Here is an 18,347-nt window from a genome sequence, read left to right as displayed (position 1 = left end):
AACAGGGTTGAAAAGGACTATACCTGAGGCACAATTTCACACTTTTCCTCATTAAATCCTAACTTGTAATTTTTAACAACATGCAATTTTTCCCAGGCTTTGACTAAAAATTTCATTTTATAAGTCACCCATCTTATATTTATATGCAAACCAAACCATTTCTAGAGTATCTGCCTGGCTCCAGGAATCTACAGTTTCATTAAAAATCAAGGAACCTCTGTCTGATGGGCAACTCTAAGCCAATAGGATGGTGAGGTGGAAAGAACTTGGTCTTTGGAGTCAAATAATCTGGAGATTAAAATTTAACTCTCACTCACTAACGACAGGAGCTTTAGTTTCTCATCTGTCAATAGGGGACAGTATTACTTAGAGAGTGACCGGAGGTGGGATATTACAAATGGTGTGGTTAGTGTCATTGATCAGGTGACATTTAGACAGATACTTGAATGGAGTGAGTATGTGAGTCATGCAGATAAGTGTGTTTCAAGTAGAAACAAACGCAAGTGAGAAGTCTACTTGGTGTGAAAAGCTATGGTAAAGAGGCCACTGGGACGGGAGTGCTGTGAGTAAAAAGTAAAGTGGTAGGAGGTGATGGGGTCAGAGCAGTAACAGAGGTCCACCTTGTTTAGGGCCATTTGCCTTTTCCTCTGAGATGGGAGGATACTATTCGGAGCAGATGCAGGAAATGATCTGAACTTGTTTTATCAGGATCACTCTGGGTCTTGTATTAAGAATAGGCTATGGGGCTTCCCTGGTGGCGCAGTGGTTGAGAGTCCGCCTGCCGATGCAGGGAACACAGGTTCGTGCCCCGGTCCGGGAAGATCCCACATGCCGCGGAGCGGCTGGGCCCATGAGCCATGGCCGCTGAGCCTGCGCTTCCGGAGCCTGTGCTCCGCAATGGGAGAGGCCACAGCAGTGAGAGGCCCGTGTACCACAAAAAAAAAACAAAAAAAAAAGAATAGGCTATGGGGGTAGGCATGGAAGTGGGAAGTCACTTGGAAAGCTGTTACAATAGTCCAGGCAATAGATGGTGATGGATTGCATTAAGGTGGATGTGGAAGTAGTCAGTGTTTTGTAGGTGAAATAAGTTTTGCAGATGGATTGGATAGGGGGTGTGACCAAAAGATGGGAGGAGTCCAAATTATGACGTTACAAAACACACCATGACTGAAATGATGGCTGTTATCATCATCGTGGTATTACACTTATGTCTGAAATCTGGCACCACATTTTCCCAAGCATTTTGTACCTCTTGTTAAGGTATTATTTTATACTTTGCATCAGAATTGTCTGCGCATGTGTTGTCTGCCCTCTGAACTATGCGTTCATTGAAATTAGAATGAACATGTCAGGTTCATTTTTTAAAACTCTCATAAGTTTCAGCAAAAAAATAATAAATTAATTCATGTAGAATGTCCAAAATGCAGAAACTGGCCCAGTAGCAAATTGGCTGCTCTTGGTGCAAATTGGATTCAAGGTAGCTATGTTGTAGTGGAAGGAACAATGGATATGGAATTAGATGGAGCTGGGTGTGAATCTCATCTCTGAACTTGTGACCTCTCAATAATCGGACAAGCCTTCGTTTTGTCATGAATTCAATAGAGGAGAATTCTTCCTCTCACAGGAGATTAGGTGAGCTAGTTCGTGTGAGCACACCTAGCATAATGTTCTGGCATGAAGCAGTTGTTAATCAAGTGTTAGGTGAAGGAATAAATGAGTGGTCTCCACTGACCAGAGATAACTTGGTTTGGTACCTAAAGTGTATTTTTTATAACTAAATCAATAAAAGCATTTTTATTGAAAAAGTTAAAAGTTGAATGAAAAATACCTTTTTCGGGAAGTCAGTTTCTTACTATGTGACTTTCATTGTCAAAATCTGTTGCCTGGCACTTCCCTGGCAGTCCAGTGGTTAAGACTCCATGCTTCCACTATAGGGGACAAGGGTTCAATCCCTGGTCGGGGAACTAAGATCCCACGTGCTGTGTGGTGTGGCCAAGAAAAAAAATCTATTGACTATTAATTTCATGTTTTCTTTGCTAAATTAGGGTTACATTTCTGCCCTGAATTGAGCCAAGACTTCTCTTGATTGAGACAGGATCCATCTGCTAATTTGAGCGTTGGCCAACTCGTAGGCTGGCTTCTACAAATGGGCCATAAAAATATATTTGTGTATTTTGACTGTAGATTATTAATATTAATCAATTAAAAATCATTTGAATTTGTGGTTCATCAACCAAAGCCATAATTAAGCTACAAAGAGTACTTTGTTTATTATTTTGTTCCTATCATATTAAAAACTCATTACTTAAAGGCTGATATTCAGTTTATTCATGTGTCACCACACTTCAACTACGTGGTACAGTATTATTCACCCATTCAACTAATATTTATTGGGTGCTCACTTGTGCCAAGCTGTGTTCTAGGTGTTGAGGATGTAGCAGTGAATAAGACGGCCAAAGTCTCTGTTCTAATGCAACTTACATTTTATTGTGGGAGACAGATAATAAATAGGTAAACATATACATGTGACTATGATGTCAGGTAATGATAAGTGGTATGAAAAAAAGGCAGGAAGATAATGTCAGGGAATTGATGCTATTTAAAATACTTTTGAGTAGAGACTTGAATGAAGTAAGGGAGAAAGTCATTGCAAATATCTGGGAAAGAGTGTTTCACATTGAATGAAGAGCAAGCTTAAGGGCCCCAGGATGACTGTTTGCTTGCTGTATTTGAACATGAGCAAGGAGTTCAGTGTACTTGGAATGCAGTGAGCAAGAGGGAGAGTAGGAGAGGCTAAGGTCAATAGGCAGCAAAGAGCCAGAGCATAGAGCTGTCAAGGACGTTGGAAGTATACTTTGTCTTTCACTCTGAATCACTTGGGTAGCCAGTGGAAAATGTTGAGCAGAGGAATAACTTGATCTGACTTAAGTTTTAAATTGATGACTCTAGCTGCTCTGTGGAGAATGGAGTGGGAGCAAGGGTGTGGCAAAGATAGATGCAGGGAGACCACTGAAGGCTATTGCAGGATCCAGGATAAGAATGATGGCTTAAACCAAGTGCTGAGAAGTGGACCGATTCTATATGTATTTTGAAGGTAGAACCAACAGAGTTTGCTGATGGACTGCATTTGGGGCTTGAGAGAAAAAAGGCAAGTAAAGGACAAGCATGTGGGTAAATGGTGGTGCCATTTACTGAATTGGGGAAGATTGAGAGAAGAGCATGTTTGTGAGGGGAAAATATCTGGTGCACTTGTTTTGGATGTCTTTTTATTTTTATTTTATTTTTTAAAATTTATTTTATTTTTGGCTGCATTGGGTCTTTGTTGCTGTGCGCAGGCTTTCTCTAGTGGCGGCGAAAGGGAGCTACTCTTCATTGCAGTGCACGGGCTTCTCATTGCAGTGGCTTCTCTTGTTGCAGAGCACAGGCTCTAGTCGCGTGGGCTTCAGTAGTTGTGGCTCATGGGCTCTAGAGCGCAGGCTCAGTAGTTGTGGTGCACAGGCTTAGTTGCTCCGCAGCATGTGGGATCTTCCCAGACCAGGGATCGAACCCGTGTCCCCTGCATTGTCAGGTGGACTCTTAACCACTGTGCCAGCAGGGAAGCCCTATTTTGGATGTCTTAAAATTGAAATCCTATCAGACATCCAAGTTTAGTTATCAAGGTGAGTTCAGGGAGAAGTCTGGACTGGAGGTGAGAAGTTGGTAGTCATTAACAGTTAGATGGTATTTGATGAGGTGGAACTGGAAGGACACCACAAGAGACAGGATAGTAAGAGAAGAGGTCCAGTGACCAGGCTCTGAGCACTCTTGTGCCAAGTGGCCAGGAAGAGGAGAAAGATCTAGCAAAGAAACTGTGAAGGAGTAGCCTTTGAAGCAGAAGGATATCCATATGTGTATGGTGTCCTGGAAGCCAAGTAAACAAAGTATTTCAAGCATGAAGGAGAGGTCAGTTGTATCAAATGCTGAGATGTTAGGCAAGATGAGGGTTAAAATCGACTATTGAATTTGGCAATATGACATCATTGGTAACCAGAACAGTGAAGTGGTTAGGGTAAAAATCTGACTAGTGTGGTTTTAAGGGAGAGTGAGAGGTGAAGAAATGAGAGACAGCAAGTATAGTTCCTTTCAATGATTTTTGTTCTAAAGTGGACCAGAAAAGTAGTTAGAGATGGAGGAGAGGATGTAGTGTCAAGGAAGATTTTGGATTTTTGTGTTGTTCCTGTTTTGCTCGGTGCTTTGTGACCGCCTGGAGGGGTGGGATGGGGAGGGTGGGAGGGAGGGAGATGCATGAGGGAAGGGATGTGGGAACAGATGTATATGTATGACTGATTCACTTTGTTATAAAGCAGAAACTAATAAAAAAATTTAAAAAAAGATGACATATTATAGCATCTCTGATTTAGCATTTGTGTGCTAAGGGAAAGACCCAGCAGAAAGGAAAAGCTTGAAGATGTGGGGGGTAGGGGGAGAATTTCTGAAATGATGTCCTTGAATAGTCAACAGAGGATGAAGGACAATGCACTAGACTTAGGTAGAAGCTTATTTGGTGCAATAGGAGAGAAAGCAGGTCTCTGGCCACAGGAGCAGATAGGTCGGTAACATTTGGTGCAGGGAGATATTGACATTTCCTTCTCCCTTTTTTTTTTCTTTTTTTTTTTTTTTTGCGGTACGCGGGCCTCTCACTGTTGTGGCCTCTCCCATTGTGGAGCACAGGCTCCAGACGCGCAGGCTCAGCGGCCATGGCTCATGGGCCCATGTGGGATCTTCCCGGACCAGGGCACGAACCCGCGTCCCCTGCATCGGCAGGTGGACTCCCAACCACTGCGCCACCAGGGAAGCCCTCCCTTTGTTTTTAATTGAAATAAGAAATGAGATCCCAGCTGAATATGAGGAGGGTGGCAGGGGAAGGGGCGGTTTCACAGGTTTGAAGGAGGAGAAGGCAAGAAATAGTCATATTGAAGAGTAGAAGAGTGAATTATCTAGGGAAATGTGGAATGATTTCTAGGCAGAGCTGAGTGCCCATTTAAAATAATACACAGTATGGGTGTGGGGTTTTCTCCATACACATTCAGTTGCTTGGGGGAAGGTACGGGGTAGATGAAGAGTTGAAATTAAGCAGAGGTGGGACTTCCCCAGGCAAATAAGAGCTCATGGCAGTGATTAGAATGATTGACTATGGCATCTGAACTGGGTAAGGAGGGATGTGACAATTTGAAGGAGATAATGTTCAGTGAAAATGGGATGCGAATGGAGTGGAGGTCTCAGTGGGTGGGATAGTTGTTGGAGAGGTGGGGTACTTGCATGAGCACACTGGAAAGGTAGGTGGTGATGGTCATAGAATGGGGTAATGTGAATTGGCACTTTAGAAGTCTAACAGGTCTGACTGTAAGATGGCTGACATGGGGCAGATGATAAGCTTTTTTTTTAATTTTCTTATTTATTTATTACTTTTTAAAACATCTTTATTAGAGTCTAATTGCTTTACAATGGTGTGTCAGTTTCTGCTTTATAACAAAGTGAATCAGTTATACATATACATATGTCCCCATATGTCTTCCCTCTTGCATCTCCCTCCCAGATGATAAGCTTAAGTAAGGAGACAGAGGAAGTAAATATAGTAGTACAGATAACAAAATTTATTCCCTCTTTCCCTCTTCAGGGTGACATCATGGGTAAAAAATTATTAAGCCTTCTGCCTGATGAAGAGAAAAATGAAGTCTCCCAAAAGATTGCTGTCCAACTTTCTTTGTCAAACTCAGGTACAGACTGTTTGTTTCAAATAGTAAGTTCTTAGATTTTAAGAGACAGATACCAATCACTTAGAGGAATAATAAAGACATTTCACAAATTATATTTCTAGTATGAAAAAATCTCTCCTCTATTAAATCTTTTTTTTTATATTAGTTTCTGCTTTATAACAAATTAAATCTTGTTCTTAATCACGAACCCTGATTATTTCAGCTTTTGTATAATTGTATTAGTGTTCTATAAATTATGTTCTAGCTGATACCCCACTCTACAGATACAACATAGATAACTGTGCAAGTGGTAATGTTCATGAAAAGAAAAAAAATATTTTTGTAAAATCTAGTCTAAATAAGACAATAATCATATGAAAGAATCCTGCAGAATATAGTTAAGTACAAATGTAAGCACATTTTGTATCTGTTTTCTTTTAGTAGAAAAACATATTGATTTTTGCTGTCATTTAAAAAGAGGAGGTGCTGAACATGGTAGCAGCCCTGCTTATGAATATGTGAAATTCATCCTGAGTATAAAAGATATTTCTAGTGGTAAGCAAAACAGTTTTTAATCTTATCTAGATGAAGTTCATGAATTATGCAGCCCTTCATTGGTAATATAAATGGCTTTCTACTATTGGTACTCTCACACTCTCTCCTACTCCTATGATCACAGGTTTTGGTGGACCACAGACATTAATTAGACTTTAAAAAATTAATAGCAGAATTTACAAGGCGGGGTTATATGGTAACATGGTGGACTGATCTGATAAGGATGGCTCTTTCCTTCTACAAAAAACAAGGAAATTATTGTTAAAACACAATCTAGAAGTTTATTGCATAGCCAGTGTTAAAAGAAAGGGAAATCCATGGGTGCTAGAAATTAAAGGATAAAGTACAAGACCCAGTGATAAGAGGGAGCTGATTTTGTGCTGGGCCTAAGTGAGTCTTAAATCATACATCGGCTCCATTGGCTGGGGTCTGGAGTTCTAACACTCATTCAAGGACCAACACATAAAAGCCAGAGACTTAAAATGATCAGTAAAATTCTGTCCACTGGCCTAGAGGAAGAGTAAGCTTGTTATCTCTCTCAGAGTTTAAATGGAAAAAATGTGTCATTTACAGGAAATCAAAACCCAAATCTGTGTGTCTTACATGTGGATATGGGATCTGAATTTGTAATTTTTAAGGTTTCAGGAACCACAAGCTGATAAGTTAACATAAACACTGATTTGGGGCCATTAAAAGATCAAGGGCTTGAATCAAAGGTAAATAGCCCAACAAATATGTGAAAAGATGCTCCAACTCACTAGGAAGCAAAGAATGAAAAGTTCAAAAACCAATGAGTAGCACTGTACACACATCAAAATGTAAACAATTAGGAGTGTGAATAATACCAAATATTGGTGAGGATGTGAGAAATGAAAACACTAATACGGTGTCGAGAGGAATGTAAACTCATGAAGCCGTCCTGGAAAACAGAATTAACTGAAGTCAATTATCTTGTAACTCAGCAATCCTATCGCTGGGTGGAAATATCGCAGAGGCGAAGTTGCAGAGAGATCTGTGTCTAAGGGGACGTTCTATGTATGTCATAGTGTTGTTCATGGTAGGAGGGAGGAATGATGCACAGCCTAGGTGTGCATCATTAGGGGAATGGACAAGTAAAATCTGGGGAAATATACAATATGGAAAACTTTGTAGTAGTCAAAAGCAGTGAACTCTAGATATACATAGTACAACATGGTTAGACCTTAAAACCGTATTGTTGATTGACAAACAGATGAGATCTATAGCACAGTGCCACTTTTGTAAATTGTAAAAGCATATAGCACATAGAACCAGACTACATGTTGTACAAAGTTATATATTAAATGTGGTAGATGACAGTGGGTACCTGTGGGTGGGGAAGGGACAGAGAGAAGAAAAAAGTAAAACCAAGAGTGGGAATTTTATCTGTGTTCATAATATGCCATGAACTAAGAATATAATTAACTCAGTTCTTTGCCAGTGAGGTCTAAAGATTTAACAAATGAATGAATGGGTAAATAAATAATGAAAATTAGCTCACACATGGTTGTCTGATATCTTTGTCACGTGCCTTTGGAAACCAAAGGTCAAATAACTTTAAAAAAACTTGACTATATACACACACAAATTATACACACATTTTTGATACCCACATGGTCTATGTAAAGAAGGGGAGCTGAACTTTTTTGGAGACTGAAATGTCCATTCACAGGGTAAGAACAGAAGACTGACAATCACCCTGAACTCACAATTATTTCTCAGTAATTACTTCATGTTTTGGTGGAGACTAGGGTGGGGAGGGTGACTGGGAAGGAAGACAGAAAAAACTGGTGGTTCAGAATTCTGAAAATTGTCAGTGGGTTGGCAAATGGCACACTGATACGGTAGGTGCCCATCCTCTTGTGTAATTGCCCCACCTTTCTATTAGATTGTCACATGTGTGTCTCTTGTCTCCCTTAGAGCCTTTGGTGCTCTTCTCTAGCTCCTTCCCCAACCAGTCCTGTGAGTCGTCTGCCACAAATCTTTCTTTGGAGGATCGGTTTTATCTGGTGGGGACCGTTTGTATCCTCAGGACTGAAACTCTAAGGGTGAGTATGTTGTGTGTGTGCCTCCCCCATTGTGACCATGTGGGCTTCCTTTAAAGGGACATGTCCCCTTTGGTCTCTCAGCCACTGCACGGCACTGCTAAAGCACCTGATGTGTGCAGAGGGTTGTGTTAGGATACGTGAATGAGAAAAGATCAGCTCCTGTGTTTCAGAAGTTGAACATCTGAGTGGAGATCTGGACATACCCAGAAGAGATGCACACTCATTGACAAATGGTTTTGATATAATATTAAACAGGTATACAGGGGCTGCGGGTTGGGACATAGTAAGAGAAGAAGTGACCATTTTGGCAGGTGGATAAAGAAAGGCTTCTCTCACCAGGTGAGAATGGAAGCAGGTGGAGCTGTGTGAGAGGTGATAGGGGTTGGACTAGGACTGCAGTAACAGAGAGAGAAGCTCACCGATTTGGGTGACATTTTGGAGGTAGAGCCCTAAGTCCTTGCTGATGCATTGGAAGTGGGTGGGAGAAGACAGAGAAAGGACTCAAGGATGACTCAGCTTTTAGGCCCGAGTAGCTCAGTGGATAGAAGTGCCACCAACTGACTTGAACAAGACTGGGACAGTGTGGATTGGGCAAATGAGGTGGAGGGCATGGGGACAAAATCAGAAGGTCTGTGTGAGCCCTGTTAATATTGTGATGAAGTTGTAACACACAACACATTCAACTGCCTTACAAGAGATGCCTCTGGATCCATATTTCACATCCTTCCTTACTAGCTACAGGACCTTACCTAAGTCACTTACATCTTTTAGCCTTAGTTTCTTTTTCTATAAATGGTGATAATAGCACCTCCTTGAGGGTTGTTGTGAAGCACAAATAAGACAGCACCCCGTATCACTCAGTAAGTATGAGCCCTTACAGTCATGATCATTGTCATTATTATCATTATTATTGTTATCATTACGATCCAGAGAGGGCAAAAGACCTGCTTTACTTTTCCTCTCAAGTTTAAAATCTGGGCTTTAACTGACCACATTTCAGAAGCTGTGAAGGACCCCTTTACATCCAATTTTAGAATAGTGATCTATGTCATCATTTTTCCAAATTTAAGACAGTAAGAAAATTGGTCGAGAGAAAATCAGCTGAAGGAAGTTGCTGGGTCTGATGGCCCCACTCAGTATCCCTCTCCGGCAACTCTCTGGGATTTGAGCTCTCATATCTGCCATGAGAAGGCAGACATCCCATCTAGAGGATCACCCCCCAAATCTTCCTCCTCTGAGAAAGAAGTCTCATTTGACACACCACCCTCACCCTAGGCCCCCTCTTAGCACAGGGATCTCTATTTGTGATCTATGCCAGTTTTTCTCTGGGTTTCTGGGATATTTGTTCTATACTAGTGGTCATTTTAGAGAACAAATCTTGTGAGAAAAGAGGGCTTTTTGGAGGAAGATTTTGTTCACAGGGTGGCTGTGTAACAGTGGAAGGGAAGTGAACTCAAGAATTCAACTTTGAAATGGACCTACTTTGATCCTGCATGTACTGGCTGTACGTGCTTGACCAAATCATTCTATCTCTAGAATCCTCAGTTTTCACATCTGTAAAATCAAGTGCCTTTCTCACACTGGTGTACAGATGAGTTGGATTTTCAAATTTACTACATCCTACACAAATATGTCAGGTATTTTTACTCTATAAGTACATTTTAAGTATCTAAAATGCCACTTTTTCTGCAGGACCTTTTCATTGTAAAGGAGTCCGGTGAAGATGTTCTGCTGGCCCCAGATTCGGATGAGGAGCATCAACCTGTGGACCACAGGTGAGAGGCTAATGTTGACATGAGTAATGGAGACCTAGGGCACAGTTTCATCAAACAAAACTGAAACAAGACAAATCACTATGAATATTTTTCCTTCAAAATTAAAATAAAAAAAACAAACAACTGAATCCAGATGAGCAATCTACTAGTTTGAATTTCCTTTCCCAGCTAGTATAATTCATATTTTTCTAACTGAATATAAATACAAGTGATTGGCTTTCTATAAAAGAAATGAAGCAATAAATAGAGCAACCTTAACTGACACAGACATTTAATTACTTTCAAATTAAGACAATACGTTTACAAACAGACTTGATTGCTTCCTTTTCTTGAAACACTTTAAATGGTAGAAGAACAAATAAGCATTGTGGTAACTGCTATTATGCAGGTGTCCCTCTTTTTTTGTGAATCTAATCTATAACATTTGTTTGTTAGCAAATTTTCAGAGAACAAAGTGAGTAATTCCATTATTTTGAGTGGGAAGAAACAAAAATGCATTCCTAACCCACAGGAAAATGCCAACTTGCTAGGTATCACTAAAACCCCTTAATACGACTATTTAATAATCTACCAAGAATTTCTACAGAATAGAAATTACTTTAGTACTATCTAGTCATTGCATATTTGATACTCATTAGTAGGTATTTTGTATGTAGTAAGCCATAATAGTAGACACTGCTCAGTGTAGAATATTGAGAATGGATTACATTTTCCTTCTATATTACAGTGTACATGGATATGTAAATAAATAACAAAACAATACATTAAAGATGAGCACTAGATGCCAGTAATACTTAGCAAAATAAAATAAACTAGATGATGTTTTGAGAGGCTTCTTCTGATTGAAGGCATGTTTGTGTGAGGTCTGGTGGGAGGAGGAAGCTGGAGGCTGTGCTGTCTGTCACTGGAGGCTATGGGGGGACGAGGTAAGGAAGAAAGAGCTGGTGGAGAAATGAGTTAAACAGGAAATGTCTGAGTTTCATCTGTGTCTGGATCTGAGGAACAGGGGAGAATCTTCCCTTCCTGGCAGGAGAGCTCAGAGGTGTTTGGCTAAGAACCGTTGTCTGAAGCTACACACAGAGCCATGGGATGCAAAACAGAGCTTGAGGTGGCAGTCTGTTTGCATTCCCTTTGCTGGGTGCACTACAGCTCTTGCTAACACGAGACCGAGTTTGTAATTGTGTGTTGAGTGTCACATGTCTGCTCGTGCCACCATCACACTCACTTGCACCGGCAAGATTTTTTTTGCAGAATCTCAATTTCTTGTAAATATTCACCATTGTATTTGTGGTTCATAGGAGTTAGGGACATGTGCACCACCAAGCTTAAGACTAATAGCCATTCAGCTCTCTTAATGTGCTTTATCATTCCCAATGGTTCTTGTAGTGTGTGCGCTTCTTTGGGCCTCTTAGGCTTACCCATTTCCATTATTAGTTCCTCTACTTTATTAGAAGACCTTTTATTGAATAAGGTGAGAGAGAGACATCTATAAAACATAACGTGTTTAAGCAACGTGAACTCTAGGCACTATTCTGTGAGAATACCTGAGGTACAATAGCAGCCCACCATATCCTTTTCACCCAGGAGCACATGACTTAAACATATTCTTGCATGCAACCTAAAACAGATTTGTTTAGTAGGTTTGTGTAGTGAATTTTGTGTAAATTAGCAGATAATTATAGCAAATCTTCAGAGAGTGAGAGTTCAGAGACAGAGGAGACCTACATTTTATTTTTAAGTAGAACTTAATTGGATGAAAAATATTCTGATGCAGAAAAGAGCCAGTTACTACATCTGTGCCACTTGGTCTTCACACAATACAAGAAAAGTGTTTTCTTAAGGCTTAAAATCATATCCTTTCTAATATAGTAAGAAACTATCATTATTGGGTGAATGCACTACAATTTTATATATTTTAAGACTTTCATAAAATAGTCCTAGTTTTCTTCAAATATTAGGCAATGGATTGTTTATCATGTAGACAGTAACATGGAAAAATGACACTTAGGAAACAACTGATGGATTTGATGAAGAAAATTCTGTTTAATTCCAGCCCCCTTCTCTTCCCTTTTATATCCCTCTGCTCTCCTCAACACCATGGCCGCTGTTCTGGCTCCAACGACCTCAGCTCTCACATGATGGATTGTTGGTGGACCTGACTCGTCCACTAGTCTGAGGTCCATAAAGGAGGGCCAGTCAGCCTCATCCCTGTCTAACACAGATCTTGACATTGAGCAGGGAGAAATGAACATCTGCTCAGGGACTGATTGATTGATCCTATCAAAATGGTAATCCATTCCATGCCATGAGACCTCGCAAACATAGTGCAGTATTGTTATAGCTCAGTGCAAACCAATATTGCATTATTTTTTTTCATAGACTTACTCCTTGTCTTCAGGATATTTTCAGATAACAAGAAGAAGAGATTGTGGCATGTTGGATATTAGTTTGTAGGCACCCTGAGCAGTCATTGATAACCTGGCTCCCATTTTACAGTCTGAGGGATGGTTAAAAAAGTAATCAGGCACAAAGGTCATAGGGACCTAGAGCTCCCCAGATGCTTCTGGAACTTTCCTTGGTAATTCTCAATGTTCTTTGAAAGGGAAGAAGCATCCTGCTAAGAGGCTTGAAAGTTTTGTCTGTGCCTATGAAAGAAACACAAAGAGGGGAAGTTAAAATGTTTAAAAGAAAGGGTAGGATGTCCTGTCCTTGCATGTTTCAGATTTGAGGCTAAAGAACCTTTCATTTCAGGAGAGGGACTCAACAGCTGGGTTTTCCATTAGAGCCAGAGATGCACTGGAGTAGAAGGTCTTGCTTGAACATAGAAAGAAGTAAGGAACACTTCAGAGTTGGTGAGGAGCAGGCACAGAATTGAATACCTCAGAGTCCTTTCCCATCTTCCTACTGCTAGAGTCAGAGGAAGCAGCGAGCTACTCTTAGTTTGTATGTATAAGTGAGGCCCAGAGTTCTGTCACAGCATCATCTTAATAGAATTGCATCCTGTACTTTATTCTTCATGATGCGATTTCATGTTTATTGGCTTACTCTCCACAAATCAACAACATAGATTTTAGACCCATTGTAAAGATGAAAAAGTGCAGTCACAGAGGATGTATGATTTCCCCAAAGTTACCCAGTTGGTTAAGTAGTAGAGCTGGAATTGGGACCCAGATTATCCTGGGCTCGTTTCTCTTAGGACATCAGTTTCAGGAGCTGTGGCTGGTAGGGGATTCCAAGGAGAAAACTCAAGAAGTCTTTGGGAAGTACTTGATTGGGGATGTTAATGTGAGAAAACTTGTTTTTTCTTTAATTTCATCTTAAATGTAAGGAGAAGAGAAGAATTATTAGGGAAGGCAATTACACTGATTAGCCCTAACACTTTTTACAAAGATAGTATCTTTTCACCCAAAAGTAGAGTAGACAATACTGGAAAATCAAATGGCAGGTATTTCCGAGAGTTCTAGTAGCTCTTACCTTTGTTTGCAGTCTTTAGAAACTGCTACAGAGTTGGTCCCCCGGGAGGAGACTCCACCCATCAGCAACTGCACCGAAAAGAATGTTCCTGGCTAATTCCCCTTTCAGCTTGTTTCAGAGAAGCGTTATCTTGTACAAAAGTGTGAGGAGAATTTTGCAAAGATGCACAGTGGTCCTCATTAGTGAGGTTTTGTTGTATGGAGCCTTGGTACTATTCTGTACTGACTTCATCCCTTATGTCTGCATCATCTAGACCAGGGGGAGGGCCCTGTACCTCACTGTATAACATGCCATTTGGTTTGGTTTCTCTAGCACTAGATATTTAGCTTGCCCAGTCTCATCACTCCAGCCCAATGAAACTTATTCATACAGCAAATATTTAACACCTACTATGTGGGAGTTTGTGTTCTAGGCTCTGAGGATACAGCAGTGAACAAAAGTCCTTATCTTCCTGGGAAGCTTATATTCTAGTGGAGGAGAAAGAAAATCAATCAATAGACCAAAATAGGTTAAATGGTGAGGAGGACCGAAGGAAAATATTAAGCATTGAAGAGAGATAGGGAAGGTTGTAGGGGAAATTAAATTGTATTAGGTTTTGCCATATGCAATTGACATTTTTTTTTTGTTTAAGAGATGGTGCAGGGCTTCCCTGGTGGCGCAGTGGTTGAGAGTCCGCCTGCCGATGCAGGGGACACGGGTTCATGCCCCGATCCCGGAAGATCCCACATGCCGCGGAGCGGCTGGGCCCGCGAGCCATGTCCGCGGAGCCTGTGTGTCTGGAGCCTGTGCTCCGCAACGGGAGAGGCCACAGCAGTGAGAGGCCCGCGTACAGCAAAAAAAAAAAAAAAAAAAAGAGAGATGGTGCAATATTGGCAATTTCCAATGGTCAACATGATAGGGTGGCCAGCTAAGGCCTCAACAAGAAGGTGACTTTTTAGTTAACACCTGAAAGGAGTGGAGGAGCAAGCCTTGTGGATTTGGGAGGAAATATTCCAGACAGAAGGAAGAGCAGATGCAAAGTCCCTGAGGCAGGAGCACATTGGGTATGTTTGAGAAGCCAGTGTGGCTGGAGCAGGTTCAGCAGTGGACGACTAGTAGGAGAGGGGGGCAGAGAGGATTGGAGGATTAGAACCCACAGAACTTGGGGAGGACTCCAGCCAAGACGGCGAAAGCTGCTTTTCGGGAGGAACTGGGAGCACACCAGCTCACCCCTGCACTGGTGGAGTAGCCCGGAGACAGCCTTGTTAAGAGTCATCCACCATGAACCAAAACATGGGATTGGGATTTTTAAAGCTACAATATTTGTTTTTGTTTTTTTCTTAGCTTGGCCAATTATAGGCTGTGTAATCTTAGAGAAGCCTCATTAAGTCTTTTGCTCTTTATCTATAAATGGTGAGGATAATTACTGCAGAATGTGCATGACCATGAAATCAGGAAATGAGATCTATCTGTTTTGATAAGTAAATGAAAACTATATGCTTTGTAAAGTACTATACAAACTCAAGTTATTATCAGTTAGGAAGTACTTCCAAATTATAGAATAGTTACAGTTTTTGTTTGAATAGTTAAAATTTAAACTGTACTCAATCCTGGGAATTCCCTGGTGGTCCAGTGGTTAGGACTCCATGTTTTCACTGCCAAGGGCCCAGGTTCAATCCCTAGTCGGGGAACTAAGATCCCATAAGCCATGTGGCCAAAAAAGCAAACAAACAAAAAACCAAAAAAAGTACTTAATCCTTACTGAGCTATAAAGACATTATTAAGTGCAAAGGGCCACCTGTGAACCCGGCTTACGGACATGATTCGAAGTCTATATTTGGTGATTTCTTCAATACTCTTACTACTTTTCTGTTAATTTAAGGTTGTTCTCCTTTTCTGTTTCAAGCCAGCATCTTTAAACCTCCATCATTATGAGACGGTTCTGTATTCATTAACACCCAAATTGTTCCATGAAAAGTGTCTATGCCTCCTCTCTGGGTGGAGGAGGTGTGACCCAGTCTAAAGGTGATGGAATTCTCAGCTTGGAGGCTGCATGCAGTCAGATGATTCTGGGCCCTCACACCCACCTGGGAGGCGGGCTGACAGATAAGGAAAGGAGTTGGGGATTTCCAGCAGCCTGGTGTCAAAGGAAATAGCCCCTGAGCTATTTAACTTGTCCTATTGTTATGTTCAGGGTCTGGTCCTTAAGAAGGGCAGACATAAAACAAAAGACAGAAGAAGGGGTGCAGTCTCAGGATTCCGGGGTTTTAGATTTCATCGTGTTTCTCTGACCTCTAGCCAACCGGTATCCCATCTTCAACTACATAACAAATTATTTTGATCATCTAAAAGCATAAAATCATTAGACAGTCTTATTAGATTTACGATTGATAAGAGCAGTTTCAATGTTAATATTTTTATTTATTTATTTATTTGTTTGTTTGTTTGTTTGTTTGTTTATTTATGGCTGTGTTGGGTCTTTGGGTCTTTGTTGCTGTGCGCGGGCTTTCTCTAGTTGCGGCGAGCGGGGACTACCCTTCGTTGCGGTGCGAGGGCTTCTCATCGTAGTGGCTTCTCTTCTTGCGGAACATGGGCTCTAGGTGCGTGGGCTTCAGTAGTTGTGGCTCATGGGCTCTAGAGCGCAGGCTCCATAGTTGTGGCACATGGACTTAGTTGCTCCATGGCATGTGGGATCTTCCTGGACCAGGGCGCGAACCCATGTCCCCTGCATTGGCAGGCGGATTATTAACCACTGTGCCACCAGGTAAGTCCCTCAAAGTTAATATATTTTGAAAAGCTCAAAGTAAGTTTTGTACTCCAAACTCATGGAAGCAACCCTGAAATCACTGAGGGTTTAGACCCTAATGAAAAGAAGGCTAATAAATATCAAAGTTTAGAAAAATCTGGGTTGAATTATCTGAGTATTAGCCTATTTAGGAAAAGTAGTTTTGGAGAAATATGCTGGCAGCTGCTTGTTCTACTCAGACAATTAACAATGTAATATTTTTCCCTGATGGTATGCATTTGTCATCCTGTAATGAAGATGTCAGGCTGTGTATTAGGTATCTGAAGAAGTGGTATAGGATCCTGCTCTCTTTCAACTTAATACTTTTTGCTTTATCTTTTTTTAAAATTGAAGTATAGTTGATTTACAAGGTTGTGTTAGTTTCAGGTGTACAGCAAAGTGATTCAGTTATGCATATATACGTATATATTCTTTTTCATTATAGGTTATTACAATATACTGAGTAGAGTTCCCTCTGCTATACAGTAGGTCCTTGTTGGTTATCTATTTTCTATACAGTAGTGTGTATATGTTACTCAAACTCCTAATGCTTTACCTTTTTTTAAATCCCAGGATATTCTTTTGCTTTAGCTCCATTAAATGTATTTTTTTAACTTTTAAACTTTTTATTTGAGTCTGACAGGAACTACCATATGCATCCTCCTTTACTCACAACTGTTTACATTTTGCCCCATTTGCTTTATCATTATCCTCTCCTTCTCTTTCCCCTCTGTCCCACTTCTGCACTCCCTTTCCTGTCTCTCCCGTCTCCTCTCCTCCCCTCTCACCCCTTTTTCTCCCTTCTCTTCTTTCTCTCTCTCCTCCCCTCTGCCTGATTCATTCATTCATTATTTATTCATTTGTCTATTCAGTGGATTTTAATCTTTTGCTATTATTATTTATTTCAATGCTCTGATTGTCCTAGCATCGACCAGTGACAGCCCCTTCTGTCTGGCTCTTGTGTCATTTTGATACTTCACACCATTCTTGGAACATTCCTTCCTTTCTGGCACTATGTGATGTTCCAGGTTCGTTTTGTACTATCTCCACCTCAGCCATGAAATCAGCTTATTCTCTAAGACTTAGTCAAAGGGGAATCCTGGCTTCCTTAAGGGCAGCTATTTAGAAACTCTCCGTGCTACTTGTACTCATTGCTACTGATTTGTTACTGCTTATAGGTGCTTTTTGAACTGGGAAACAAATACACACACAATACACATATTGTATACATAGGCATAAAGATCTATATCTATATTTATTTCCATATCTACCCATCTATATGTATGTATACCTTTGTGTATGTGTCTGTATCAAATAATACATGCCATGACTTCATACCGATACCTCCAATCCTGAGCCAGCACTACAAGGTTCATTCCAGTCTTCCCGTTTCCACTTTTGCAACACTCTTCTCCACTAGTCAGAGAGGCCTGGGCTCATTATCCTCCATATATTTACTTATTTGCTCAAATCAGGGATGCACAGAGAGTAATTGTAGGGTTGCCATGTCATGTCATTGTGGAAAGCAAACCTCCTCAATTAAGTTCATATTACTTCCATTTTTTAAGGTGAAACTTACACATAATGAAAGGCACAGATCTTAAGTATATTTGACAAATGCATAAACCCATGGGACCCACATTCCTATCAAGACATACAGTATTTTCAACACACTAGATAGCTGTTTTGTACCCCTTCCCTGTTATCCCCACACTTAGAGGCAACCCCCGTTCTGATGTTTTTAACCATAGATTAATTTTTCCTTTACTAGAATGTCATAAAAATGGAACCATATAATATATAGTCTGTTGAGTCTGCCCTTTTAAACTCGGCATAATGTCCCTGAGATGCATCATGTCACATGTATCAGTAGTTCATTCCCTTTTGTTGCTGAGGAATATTCTGTTCTATGGATAGACTATAATTTGTTAGGCATTTTTCTTTCAATGAACATTTATGTCTAGTTTGTGGTTACCAT

The 18,347-nt window shown here is 40.6% G+C and overlaps 1 protein-coding gene across 1 annotated transcript in view; it reads left to right on the top strand.

Annotated features, from left to right (window-relative positions):
* PASD1 (PAS domain containing repressor 1) overlaps window positions 1-18,347 on the top strand; it is an 81,456-nt gene that overhangs the window by 20,407 nt on the left and 42,702 nt on the right. Inside the window, exons 7-10 of the mRNA XM_060087960.1 lie at window positions 5,657-5,756; window positions 6,180-6,290; window positions 8,229-8,356; window positions 10,049-10,131. Coding sequence (XP_059943943.1) covers window positions 5,657-5,756; window positions 6,180-6,290; window positions 8,229-8,356; window positions 10,049-10,131 — 422 coding nt within the window. The remainder of the gene's footprint in view (window positions 1-5,656; window positions 5,757-6,179; window positions 6,291-8,228; window positions 8,357-10,048; window positions 10,132-18,347) is intronic.

Source organism: Mesoplodon densirostris, chromosome X, assembly GCF_025265405.1.
Source record: "Mesoplodon densirostris isolate mMesDen1 chromosome X, mMesDen1 primary haplotype, whole genome shotgun sequence".
Lineage (NCBI taxonomy): Eukaryota > Metazoa > Chordata > Mammalia > Artiodactyla > Ziphiidae > Mesoplodon > Mesoplodon densirostris.
The sequence above is the reverse complement of the archived record's forward strand: the minus strand, read 5'-3'. Positions and strand labels throughout refer to the sequence as shown.